This window comes from Acanthaster planci, linkage group LG04 (genome assembly GCF_054643075.1).
Source record: "Acanthaster planci isolate LZ-2023a linkage group LG04, COTS_SCS, whole genome shotgun sequence".
In the NCBI taxonomy this organism is placed as follows: domain Eukaryota; kingdom Metazoa; phylum Echinodermata; class Asteroidea; order Valvatida; family Acanthasteridae; genus Acanthaster; species Acanthaster planci.
In genome coordinates this window covers 8,128,427-8,141,070 of record NC_141780.1, presented here as the reverse complement: position 1 = coordinate 8,141,070, position 12,644 = coordinate 8,128,427, and the positions used below count along the sequence as shown (strand labels likewise).

Sequence of the window (12,644 nt, the reverse complement as noted above, 5' to 3'; positions counted from 1 at the left end):
CTCTCTGGACCAAAAGAGGGCTTGTTTTTTGGTACACACCACATAGGCGCGATGAGGCACGCAATTACATACGCGAAGCACGCTGAGTATGCATAACTAATTTATTCCAGCATGTAGGGTCTTTGTGTACACGCAGAACCCATGCAAGTACCTACTTGTAACCACCTGTCTTTCTTTCGCCGATAGAAGGTGCACTTCAGCTCGGGGCGTATAGCATTGGCATTAAGAGTGTTGGGCATAAGTCATCACTCAATTGCTACACCATTGGCCCATCTTGTAATGTGAACTACCGATCTTTCTGCTATCAGCCAATCCCCTTATCTAATTCAGGATTTTAAATTTTGAAAATGGAAGGGCCAAGATTCCTGCTAGATCAAGTGAGAGCACAGTATGCATGATAGACCAGTTGCGCCCACTGACCGATCACATTTGACCAAGGGAAGTAGGTGAGGGCTGCCTCATTCGACACCAAAATTCGACACAGGGCAAATTATGCAGCTGAAAAAATTATCAGAAAAATTGGGAAAATTATCAGAAAATTTGGAAAAGCGCTCACATCACATTATGCAGCTGGTCGACTTGAACACCGTTGTTGTACTTGGAGCAGAGGAGACCGACAGAGGGCGCTATTCGGCTTGTTTCGTATAGATCAGATATCGCTGCCAAAAATCTCTAAAAGGAACATGGCCACCGATGGTGAGTAGGCCCAAAGATCTTACTTTAATACCCCTACCAGCGTTGGTCAGGAACACCAAAGTCTTTGAAATAACTATCCAGTTGTGTTAAGAATCATATGAATGCTTGGGTTAATCTGTCATTTCCAGAATTACTTCTGTAAAACCGGTGAAAAATTGGGCTGATAGACCATGTAATGATGTAGACCGTGGGGGTCCGGACAACTCGACCGTTTGCCAACTTGAATTTGGACCACTCGACCGTTGAGACAACTCGACCGTCCGTGCGGAAAAGGGAGAGACAAGTCGACCGTTGAGACAAGTCGTCCGTTGGGACACTGTTTCCGTTTGGAAACTGATCCAGAACGAGAAAAAGTGTCACCACTTTTGTCAATCCTGTACGTCCGAATTAAAAGTTTAAAATTTGAAACTGATTTAGTGGTAAGCGTGGTATCTTTATCACACAAGGTGGACGGTGACCACATTTCATTGGAATTTGAGGATTTTTGTAGAGCTGCAATCTGACTGAATAATTTCGCTATTTTGAACTGGGAAAACGACTGTATTATGTGAAGAAATCTCACTGGTCGAGTTGTCTCTCAGTCAAAGTCGAATTGTCCTAATGGACGACTTGGCAAACGGTCGAGTTGTCTCAACGGTCGAGTTGTCCGAAGTGGAGTTGGCAAACGGTTGAGTCGTCCGACATCCAAACCGTGAACACAGGCCTAGGCTACAGTACAGTGCAATGACTAGAGGAACATCTAACACAGAAAAACTGGAACCTTCTTCCCCTGTCTTGCGTGAAGTATTCCTGACGGAAGTCTTAAATATTGAAGGCTTTGCCAAGCATTTACGTAATGCTGAACACAACTGGGTTGTTATTTTGGAAGATTTTGCTCTTCCAGTCTGAGTTTGATTGGGCACCGGGTCATGCATGTAGGGGTGTTAAGTGTAATCTTGAATCACAGCACAAATGTATTGTTCTCCCTTCTGAGTTGATTATCCAATGAATTGATATTATTCAAAGGCAAAGCAACTCAGGATGGAGTACGCTAAATGTTTGCAAGGTTCTGAGTAGGCTACATGTCATGATTTTAGGAAACCATGAATAAAGTGAATGTTCTCAAATTTTTTCTTAGGCTTGAAAAGGCGTACATTCTATCCTAGTCCAAGTAGGGTTAACTTGGACTCTACTATCGCCAGACCATGTCCAAATGTTCAAACAGGCAATTTATACAGTCCAAGCTACTGGGGCTAACTCTGTCCCAGGTGATATATTGATAGATAACGGTACTTCTAATTATCACAGAGAATCTTCATATCTCTGTGAAATATTATCAAGTCTGGGTTCAAAAGTTGCAGTGTCTCGCTTACATGCACTGTGAGCTAACTGCACTGGCTAATCACCCTGTGTCTTTAGCCTGATGCTGGATAGGCCTACATGTATTTCAATCTAATGACAAACATGTAATTTCTAAGAAAAAGCAAATCAGTCACAGATAGGCCCGCATTCTGGAAGAATTACAAAGAAATAGTTACAAACCTTCATTTGATAATTTATGGAGGAGCTTGCCATTGTCATCCGTTTGATCTTGCAAACCTACCTCGTGAGCAGCTCAGGATCTATTAAAATGCGATTCCGAGCAGATATTAATGTATCCAATCACTGACTTCAATCTGAATCTGCACAAAACAAGTCTGTCCCAAGTTGTCCCAGGTCAGCATGTTGGTATGATGTTTACTCCAGGATGCTTTGCCAACAGAGCTCCATCTGTGGTATGTACATCATTAAACTCTCTGGAGGTGGAAATTCACAAAGAGAAAAGTTATAAGATAAAATCTTGGAGACAAATATACACAGCCACAAATGAGATACTGTACACAAGAAGTTAGAGTGATGTTTTCTCTTGGTTGCGTTACCAACTAAATGATGCAGATACAGAACTTGTGTAGGCTTGTTTGGGTTCTAGGCAGTGCTGTGCAACATGGCATTGTGGTGTTCCAAGGAAACAAGTAATTTGCTGAAACTAGGCGATGAGAGGCCTCACAAGTTTCATTTTATCTCAAGATTTGTTATTTCTAGTGCTTGATCACAACATGGCACCCACCCAGAAAACAAGTCCATGGATTTGAAAATAAGGAAACAATAAAACTTAACTTTAAGTTGAACTTTGTCGTTGGGGGGAAATTGTACAGTGTATATCATATAGATAAACCAATCCAATTTTTGTCTCTATTTTGAAATTCGGTCTTGAAAAATAACCACGAAGCATTTTGCATTAATTAAAGTGGATGGATTACTAATCCAACAGATTAAGGGCCTGTATCTTTCACACAAATCTGGTTCTCCATCGTTAATCTGTCGTTGGTTCACTGACACCAGAACCCACCAAATGGATGAGTGAACCAGCATTGTGGCCACTGGTTGAGATCAGATCCATGTGAAACGAACAGCCCACTCCCACCCCCCAAAAATGAACAAAATCCTTTAAAATGGTTGAAAAAGACTTGATGAAAAATGCATCCTTGATAACTAAAACCAACTAAATCCAAAATATTACCCTCAGGGCCAACGCATTCCCTTTACTGCTTATACCACAGTTACTCAGCCATACTGTGCCACTTTCCACCCCCAGTGGTCACAGTGATGCTCCACGTGTCAAATTACTGATAATCCTACTGCCCCTCTCATGGTAAACCGAACAACATGGTATCAATACTATTGAATCTTGAAATTCAATTTAATGGGACTTACAAATTTCGCTCGATTCGCAACTTGATTTTGACATCTTGTGATAGCGAGTTGAGTTGCAACACTGAAAGAGGTGTGTACCTGTGATCAGTCATGCTCAGCTTGGGTTTTAGTATGTACATGTAAATGGCATCTCAAGCTGAGCTGATAATGGGATTGGGTTAAAATAATGGACACTGAGGAGGTACCTTAAAAATCGACCTAACTCTGGAGGATTTTGACCTTGGTGAGGGTCACAGTTCCTGCAGTGGTTATATTCATGCCCAGAACGTTTTACAGTTCTGTATGCATCAGTCTCCTGGTTGTAATGAAATCAATTTTTCTTTTTGTCTTAGACGAAGTCATTCGCAGAAGGCTCCTTATTGAAGGAGAAAGCGGTGGAGATGATCGACGCATCAACACTCTCCTCAGGATGTTCATCAAGTGGTGCAACAGTGACACCTCAGAAGAAGAAAGGTACCCCTTGATAGGGGGGCTGTGCCACGGTGGGGAAGGAGCCAAATTTGGAAATTTTGTATTTAACTTTTTATTACCTTTCTGAGGGACAATGTTGTATTTTGATGGTTTTCCAAACCCTCATTCCAAAAAGAAACCGTAGCAACATGTCTCGAAGGAGGGGGAATTTGTTTCCGCCGTGCAGGTAACCAATTGCAAATTCCTTGGACTTAAGCTTCCAAATGGACTTAAAGCCCCATGTTTGGTAGTATCCGCTCTGAGCAGAACAAAAGAGGGTGTGTTTTGTTGGTACTCACCGCATAGGCGTGCCATGAGGTGCGCAAGTTCATGCGCATTTGACGCAGAGCACGCTGAGTACGTGTAACTAATTTATTCCAGCTTGTATGGTCTTTGCGTACGCACAGAACACGTGCAAGAACCCGCTTGTAACCACCTGTCTTTCTTTCGCTGATTCGGAGTGCACTTTAGTTTGGGACGGATTGCCTGGTCCTTACCTTCTTCAATCTTTTAGAGTCCCCCAACTCTACTGATTCGTTGTTATTGATTTTGAAAAGTTATTACACCTTGCAAAATGCCGAGGGCATCAGGGTCAGTAATTCTTTCCTTTATATGTGCGTGTCAGTGTGGCAACATATCAGAAGATGCTATCCATCTTAGCTCAAGTGGAATTTGCCATGGAGAAGACACAGCTGATCCATGATATGAACACCAAGGAACTGACCAACTATGAAGAACTCTACAGTGAGATAGGTAAGGCCAACAGTGACATTTTAGACACGCCATCTGAAAAAAAACCCAGAAAATCATCATTTCGGTGTAAAGTCCCACAAAGTCCAAAAGTATCCAGATTTTTGAATTGTTGGATGTTGGGGAAAAAAAGCTTTTTTATAGAGCAAATGACACCTTTGGTGTCTGTTTCTCAAAAGATGTTGAAGAGTTTTGTTCCGAGACGTAGTTGTTTCGAGGATCTGATGTCAATTTCAAGTGATGCCAAGAACAAGCTCGAACTTGTAGGAGCAGGCAGTGTGTGGATGGAAGTATTCTGTATTACTGAGTTAATGTAGGATTCAGTTACGTGTTCACCATGTTCTTGCTATCAATTATTAATTCTTGTGCACCAACATTTTACTTTTTTTTACACCATGTGGATGTGTAGCATTGAATTTCAGTGAAAAATTAACAGAATTTTGTGAGTTTGCCAATTTATATGGCATATTAGAACAGAATCGTATCCACCAAGAGACTTATAAATAGCACAGTTAATGGAATGCAGCAAGTAAGGTTGCTTCAGGGAATGCGGGTTAGATTTTTTTTTCAACGAAAAGATCAATTGAATTGTCTGTTGTGGTTGGTATTTTCATTGCTATTACTGGAATGGGAGTCTTTTTGATATATGTTTGGTGGCAGCAGACATGCTGGTCCTTTTCTATCTTTTGTGTCACATTTGAGCTAATGCACGCTTGCTCAAAATGAAGCAATCAATTTCAGACGGGTCACATGGACCTGGTATATTTGCCACCGCCAAAATCTTGAAATTCTCTCAGTGTGTAAAAGGAAAACCAAAGGATCCTATGGGCTTTCAAAATTCAAAAGGAAAACTTGAAGACCCTTTAGACCTTTAGATTGTCTGAGATCATTGCCTTTTCATTTGACCAACAGAGCAGAGTATCAAGGAAGCACATTCCAAGATCTCTGCTTGCAAACTGCAAGTCCAGGATGCCAAGAGGGTGCGAAAGAACAGGCAGGAGTACGACGCTCTGGCCAAGGTCATCAAACTCCAGCCAGATCGGAGGGAGTCCATGAAGTGAGTACATAGCCTGGTCAGTTCTCAAGGCCCCTCCCATCAACGCTGTAATTGCTGAGATTTTGAACAGTAGATGGCGGCTTTATGATGCATGCAACCCACTGCATGATTCATTGTGTGCACATTCATTCATTTATGCCAGGGTTGTAAATTATAATGTCTCAAGAGTTTTCTGGGTCTCAAGATTTAAGTAATAATAACGATGACTGTACATAGCGCCAAATTACCAGGGGATACAAGGTTCTTATTGTTAGTATCCCTACTCCCGGGGCCACAAACATTCCTAAAACCATCTCAACTCCCCGGGCAATATACAGCTCAATGCTGCAACAACACCTAATCAAATACAATCACCATCTCTACCTTCAAAGGTAACCATTTATACTCTTGTGCAGAGAGAGGAGAATGGAGGAGCATTAACCTGTCCAAGGTGGCAACGTGTAACCAGAACCTGGATTTGAACTCCTGAGCCTATGCTCTGATTTACAAATCCTAACTGCTAGGCCACATGCCTTTGTTTTACATAGACACTGTAGATGTTCAGGGTTTTAATTGTTCAGGTTTGCTATTTTTTAAGCTTTGTGCCTGCAAAAAGCAAGGTGCAGGATTCTCATAATCTGACCCACTTGAGAGAAATTCATGCCTTTTTAGCCAGTAGGAGCCCAAACTAATTCACAGAAGTCTAGTGTTGTTATGCGTCAAGCCCTCTGGATTTTCTCTTCATCTGCCAAGTCTGCAGTCTCTTTGTATAAGCGACAACTGTGAGAATGTTACAAATTCTGTAAGCCAGATGTTTAATTGGAAATCAACCAACTTGGGAACTCTTTAGCTGAATTTTGAGGACTCTTTTTTATGCCCTGCCCAAACCACGGGGCATACTGTTTCTGGCATGTCCTTCAGTAGGTGGGTGTTTGTCTTGAATATTCTTGTCAGTGCAATAACTTTAGAATTACTTTGCATTTGACCTCCAATTTAGTTTGTGGATTGTTCTTTAGCAATCCTAGGAAGCCTGTTGCAGGTGGGTCCAAAAGGTCTAGGTCACAGTGACTAAAACGATGGACATCTTTTGCCAGTCCGATAACTTGAGAAATACCTTGTGTATGCACTTCAAATGTGGTTCATGCATTGTTTTTTTATAATCCCACAAGCTTGTTGCTTGTTAACCTGAGAGGTCAAGGGTGAAGGTCACAATGGCTAAAACAGCTGAGACGTTGTGTTTGCGATCCTATGAAAGTTGTGGGTTTAGGCTTGAGCTTGGCAGAGCATTTGTGTTTGTTAATGTTTTATTCTTGTTCCATTTTTACCACCCTTTTGGCCTTTCAGAAATCTTGATATTATAAGGATGGGATATTTGTGGAATGTTTTTTCTTAAAACTCTGAATGGGAACAGACCATTGCTCCTGTCTTTCAGTAGAATGACAGCCACGATAGAAATGGAATTAGTTCTTTGCTTTTTTTCCATTTAATGATTTCAGTAGAATGACAGCCACGATAGAAATGGAATCAGTTCTTTGCTTTTTTTCCATTTAATGATTTCAGTAGAATGACAGCCACGATAGAAATGGAATCAGTTCTTTGCTTTTTTTCCATTTAATGATTTCAGTAGAATTACAGCCACGATAGAAATGGAATCAGTTCTTTGCTTTTTTTCCATTTAATGATTTCAGTAGAATGACATTCACGATAGAAATGGAATCAGTTCTTTGCTTTTTTTCCATTTAATGATTTCAGTAGAATTACAGCCTCAATAGAAATGGAATCAGTTCTTTGCTTTTTTTCCATTTAATGATTTCAGTAGAATGACAGCCTCAATAGAAATGGAATCAGTTCTTTGCTTTTTTCCATTTAATGATTTTAGAAAACTGGAAGAACTTGACAAAGAGCTGTCTAATCTCAAATGCAGCAAGCAGACTCTGGAACAAAAGGTTTGTGTATGTTATTTTTGTGATCTTGTCAGTCTTAATTAGAGTATCTTGTGAATATTCATGGTATAGGTTATTAGCCTGTACTTTGGGTAATTCCATTTGTCAATATTCAGTAAGCTTCGCATTGGGGATGTTAATTTTTATACCACGTTTTACCTTTATAGGGACACACATACATGTATTTTTACACTCTATTCTCAGTCTGGTCTGAGCATTGGGAAAAAATCACAAGCTTGCTTGAGTTGGATTCGAACCCACTACTTTCTGCTTAATGCAGACGTCAGTGTGAATGTATATCCGTGTAAGGGCAAAACCTACATGTAGTGTATAATCAGTGATGTTCATATATTTAGAATTTCTGTTATTGGCAGGATGAGCATAGGGATAGCAAAAGTTATTTGAAGGAAGACACTGTTCAGTGTGCAGGTCTTTTTGCTAAAATTGTGAAACCCAGAATCTGCTCGTTGAAAACATTACTGAGAAAGGGTTACAAATCAGAGGCAGTCGTGTGAAATATGAACAGGCATAATTTCAGATTGCTTTCTGCAATTGAGTTGAAACTTGGCTTGTATATTAAAAGGGATTTGGGGGTTCTCTTCAGGACTTTCAAAAGTGGGGGATTTCTGACCTTGTTCACTGACAATTTGTGAAGTCAAGGTGTTGGCTTTGGGGCCCGCTGAAGGGCCCCCAAAATTTTAGATTTTAGATGCTCTCTGGTTCAGTACATTTCCTGAGCTTTTCACTACTTATTTCCCTGGAAGAAATTAGAGATTAACAGTACCTATTGTGCAATATTTCAATAATTAGTTATCAATTTTTGTTGTTTACAAATATGTTTTCATTCTAAACTACTTGGTAAACAAATTTGAATTGACGTATCTCTTTCCTGGCAGGTGTTGCAAAGCTCAATTTTTAAAAAATTTCTGTGACAAAGTGTGATTGCCTCCTTTGGAAAAGTGATCTGTCCATTAAGTGTCTATTAAGTCACTGTCATTTGTTGAGGTAATTTATTTAAAGGTAATTTAAAGCAAAATAGAGCAGACTACTCAGTGATGTTCCTCAGTGCGTAATATTGTGGGGGTTTACGTCTTATGCATGTAAATTGAGAGAATAAACCTGTTTGTAGTGAAGAATTGGAGGAGGCACATTTCAAATGAACTATTACTCCAGTCAATCACAATTATGAACAAACAATGAGGGGAATTAGACAGTTGTGAACACAGCAAAACTTCTGCTCAACTGTGGCTCATCTGACAAGCAAATTTAAGAGGTCCCCCACCAAGAAAAGCTTATTTCTCTCAACGTTTGTTTTTACAAACCCATAATTTCTCAAATTTTTAAAATAAGAAAAACAACAGTATGAAAGTCGGTTGTGTCAGGCTTACATGCAGGGCATTAATATTCATCGTAAATTTGTAAAATTCACAAACATCTTTTTAACTACATAAATTTGTGTTTGAATTTACCATTTTAAATTAGAATGGAGAGGAAAAACATCAGAAAGCCTCTCAAAGATAACGTATGTTATTTTTTTGGAGGGAAAAAAGCACTTTGTGCTAACCACAAACACATGACAAGCATGGAGAAAATCACAATCTGCCTGTATCAGCCCATGCACAGTGCATGGCACATGCTAAGCTACCATGCACAGACTGCCATGTGGACCTGCTGCCACGCACGCAGCATCCGGCGGCAGGCATTTGGATAATCACGGTGCACTTCATCCCTTGCTGGTCAAGTGCTCCCACACTCACAAGCTTAACCTTATTCTCTTTTTCTCTAAGGTACTTGTATTTCTGAACCAAATTGTTCAAAAATGATACCTAGTTTGATGTTGCTGTTCAGGAAAGCTTTCAAAAATGCCACTTGAGACAATGTCCTTTTTTACAGAGATTGAAACCCCGAGAAAACCATATTTGTTTTGTTTTCTGGAACGTCCTATGAATAGTTCCGGCAACTCAAACACTATCCATTCATGCAATAATTGATGGAGTAGTGTGGTCCCTGGGAATAGAAATCCACTTAGCAAATATTGTGTCAAGGGGGAGATATGGAACCACATTTTTGTACACAAAAAAGATCCATGCGCACAACGTGTTTGCCCATTTGGATTCCTACAATTAGCCGTACAATGGTAGGTCCAACGAAATGTGCTCTGGGAGCAAATGAATGGGTGTCGGTCAAGATGCTTGCATGTTGGTCATCATTGATAACAAAATTTGCATATTGGGCCGATGTGCACGTTAGTGCGCGGGGAGAACCCTGGATGTGTCTTAGTTTTACCAAATTTTAATTTTAATTTTGAAATGCTTGTTTTGAATACCTGCAGCTGGAAGATCGTAGGAAACAATTCCACGTCCTTATCAGCTCCATCCAGGAACTTCAGAGAATACTTGAGGGTGAGTTTGAAGAAAACTTTTTGTTATGCGTAGACATTATGGGGTCATCTGAGAATTGTGCTCAAGTCAAGCATGAAGTCAGATCATGTCAGATCATGAGCAACAGGGCATAAGAAATGATGAGGGAATACCAATGGCACTGCTCATTTCAAATAGCTTGCTACTCAACTTTAGATTGAATAACCTCTGACTGACATGCAATAACGTGTGATCGATTTGATTAAAACAGCAGTAATTGTGTTGAGGTGCTGTTTAACAGTTATAATGGCTTACACAACTCTTTGATGATTATAAGATGGCATTTGTTGATGTATCGTACCTGTTTGTATTTGGCAAATCCATGTTGCATGCTATATTACTTTCAAGTCAGTTGGCAGCCAGGAAATTAACTATACCTATCATATTACAACTTGGAGTGATAAAACAGGTGCATGATATCTTTTTGTGTAAAAGGTTAACGGGGATGTAAATTGAGCACAATCAGGATGTAACTGATATCACCAGAAACTTGAACACACTGTCATCATTGGATTAAACATTAACCCCCAAAATGCAGTGACCTTTTAGTGCCGTGGCTAATGGCAATTACGGTTGAGCATTCAAACATTTCTTGTTCACGGTGCTTGCGTAGGCATACAAAGGAAAGTAACTGGTATTGATTGATGTTTGTAAGCACAAGCTCGGGAAGTTGGGAATCGATGTCACAGAGTCTCCTAGAAAATTATGTGAAAATTTCTGACATCTTGCAAATGTTCGATGAATGAGTTGGTCCCGGGAAAGTCTGTAGACTCTCAAAATTCCTCAGGATTTCAGAACCAATGTGTGAATTTCCTGAAATTATCAATCTCTCAAAAAATCCAGTTCCTTCCAAAAATTGGCCACATTACAAAAAACACATTTGTGGCATCAACCCCACAGTCTTAAAAAGTGTCCTGGCAGAGTTCTAAACATTTTAGATTTTCTGTGTTGGACCACAGAGGATGACAAGGGAAAGGAAGTGCACATGGAAACCACGTTGGACCGCTCCATGGATACCAGTATGGGTGACAAATGACAGCAAAACAAGGGCTAGGATTCTCCATCTTACGTATTGAAAGGACACCTCCGATTTGGAAAATGGGGTCATCCCACTCCGCCAGCCTGCGCAAAAATTTGGACGAGCGGGATTTTTGAAGGAATTTAACCGTGGAAAAGTACAATGATTGAAAGGTTTTTCATGGGCATAGCTGGATGGAAGCATTCTCAAAGCTTGTAGCTGTCAGCCGTTGCTGGATAAGGAGAGAAACCGTGGACCCCTGAGACATCAGAGAACCTGGAGATGCAATTCCAGCCGTTCAACTTCCAGCGCTGACGCCAACTCTAAGAGCAGGACTGGATATCCAACAGGCACAGTGGACATTGTGCCCAGGGCCTACGAAGACTTCAAAGCTTATGAAACTAATTGAAGGCCTATGAAAATACCATTATTGTGCCATAAAGTACACATAGTTTTGAGAGACTGGCTCTTCTCTTTGAATTTCAAATTTCAGGAAAGGTTTGAACTGACCAGTATATAACTTTGTTCAGCATAGCATCAACATGAGAAGCAAGGCTCCAATGCTTACTAGTACTATGGCATTGGTGTTGGTGCCTAGGAGTAATGCCTCTATAACACTGCTGCCCTGGGCCTGTACAGCTATTAATCTGGCCCTGACTAATACGTATCTAAGTGTACATGCACAATGTGCTGGCCATGGAATAACCAGCCAAGGGGGATCCAGAAACCAGTTTTGGGAGGCTAAACTTGGGGTTTTTTTTTGGGGGGGGGTTCCTTAAGAAATCTTTCTTTTTTGTGTGTGTGACGTTTGTGGCCTTTTTGAGGCATTTTCCACTCTTTTTGAAGAAAAGGAGATAATTTAGACCAAAACCTTTTCCTCTCATTTTTCATTTTTAGAGGGGGTCCCCTTGCACTCTTGTAACCAGCATTGATCCTTCATGTAGCCAACAACTGTTCACATTATTTGTTTATGTTTACTTTTTTTTTGCGTAAATCTTTTATGTTAAAAGTGGTGTTAACTTTGTAATGATACAATTGTGTATTAAACAGTGCATTTTATCATTTCATTGTCTCTGAAACAAATGTGAAAGTACTCAAAAATGGATGCAAAAGATCGCGTTTTGTTGGCTTCACAATGGACAGATACAACAAAATTTTGTAAACAGTATTGAACATGTCAACGGACCCCATGTTGAAACTGTAGAAAATACTTCATGACTGTTTAGGACAGTTCTGGTGTGAAGGAGGCACCACATGAATGCACATGATATAAATACGAGGGGACAGACTTGTTCCTAGAATCCACACATGAACTGAGAGTAATGCCCTTCTTTTGGTCGTCTAACAAATTTATCCTCATGATGTTTTAGTTACATTGTAAATAAATTGCATACAGGTTGATGTATGTATCTGTCATAGAAGCGATCAATGCATTGCTTGAGAGTGGGTTTTCAGCTTTGCCTGCAATGATTTATCTCATTTTAGTAGCACATTCCTGAGGACAAACGTACATAACACATCTGTACATTGGAATGAAATGTATTCTGTTCAAAATGTATTCTTGAATAAGATTATATCGGTTCAAAACTCATCTGCGA

The 12,644-nt window shown here is 40.1% G+C and overlaps 2 protein-coding genes across 2 annotated transcripts in view; one reads left to right on the top strand and one right to left on the bottom strand.

Moving 5' to 3' along the window:
- The window catches only part of uxt (ubiquitously expressed prefoldin like chaperone), a 20,570-nt gene extending 19,884 nt beyond the window's left edge, over positions 1-686 (bottom strand). Inside the window, exon 1 of the mRNA XM_022226810.2 lies at positions 557-686. The gene's annotated coding sequence lies outside the window, so the exon portion shown is untranslated. The remainder of the gene's footprint in view (positions 1-556) is intronic.
- Positions 607-12,644, top strand: LOC110974879 (THO complex subunit 7 homolog). The gene is made up of 7 exons (XM_022226809.2): positions 607-696; positions 3,762-3,882; positions 4,505-4,632; positions 5,542-5,686; positions 7,545-7,611; positions 9,941-10,010; positions 10,988-12,644. The coding sequence occupies exons 1-7, from the start codon at positions 684-686 to the stop codon at positions 11,062-11,064; spliced, it is 621 nt and encodes a 206-aa protein (XP_022082501.1). The 5' UTR covers positions 607-683; the 3' UTR covers positions 11,065-12,644.

Coding starts and splice junctions, on each gene's coding strand:
- LOC110974879 (XM_022226809.2), top strand. Junction 4,633..5,541: donor AGAACTCTACAGTGAGATAG/GTAAGGCCAACA, acceptor TTTGACCAACAG/AGCAGAGTATCAAGGAAGCA. Junction 5,687..7,544: donor GATCGGAGGGAGTCCATGAA/GTGAGTACATAG, acceptor TAATGATTTTAG/AAAACTGGAAGAACTTGACA.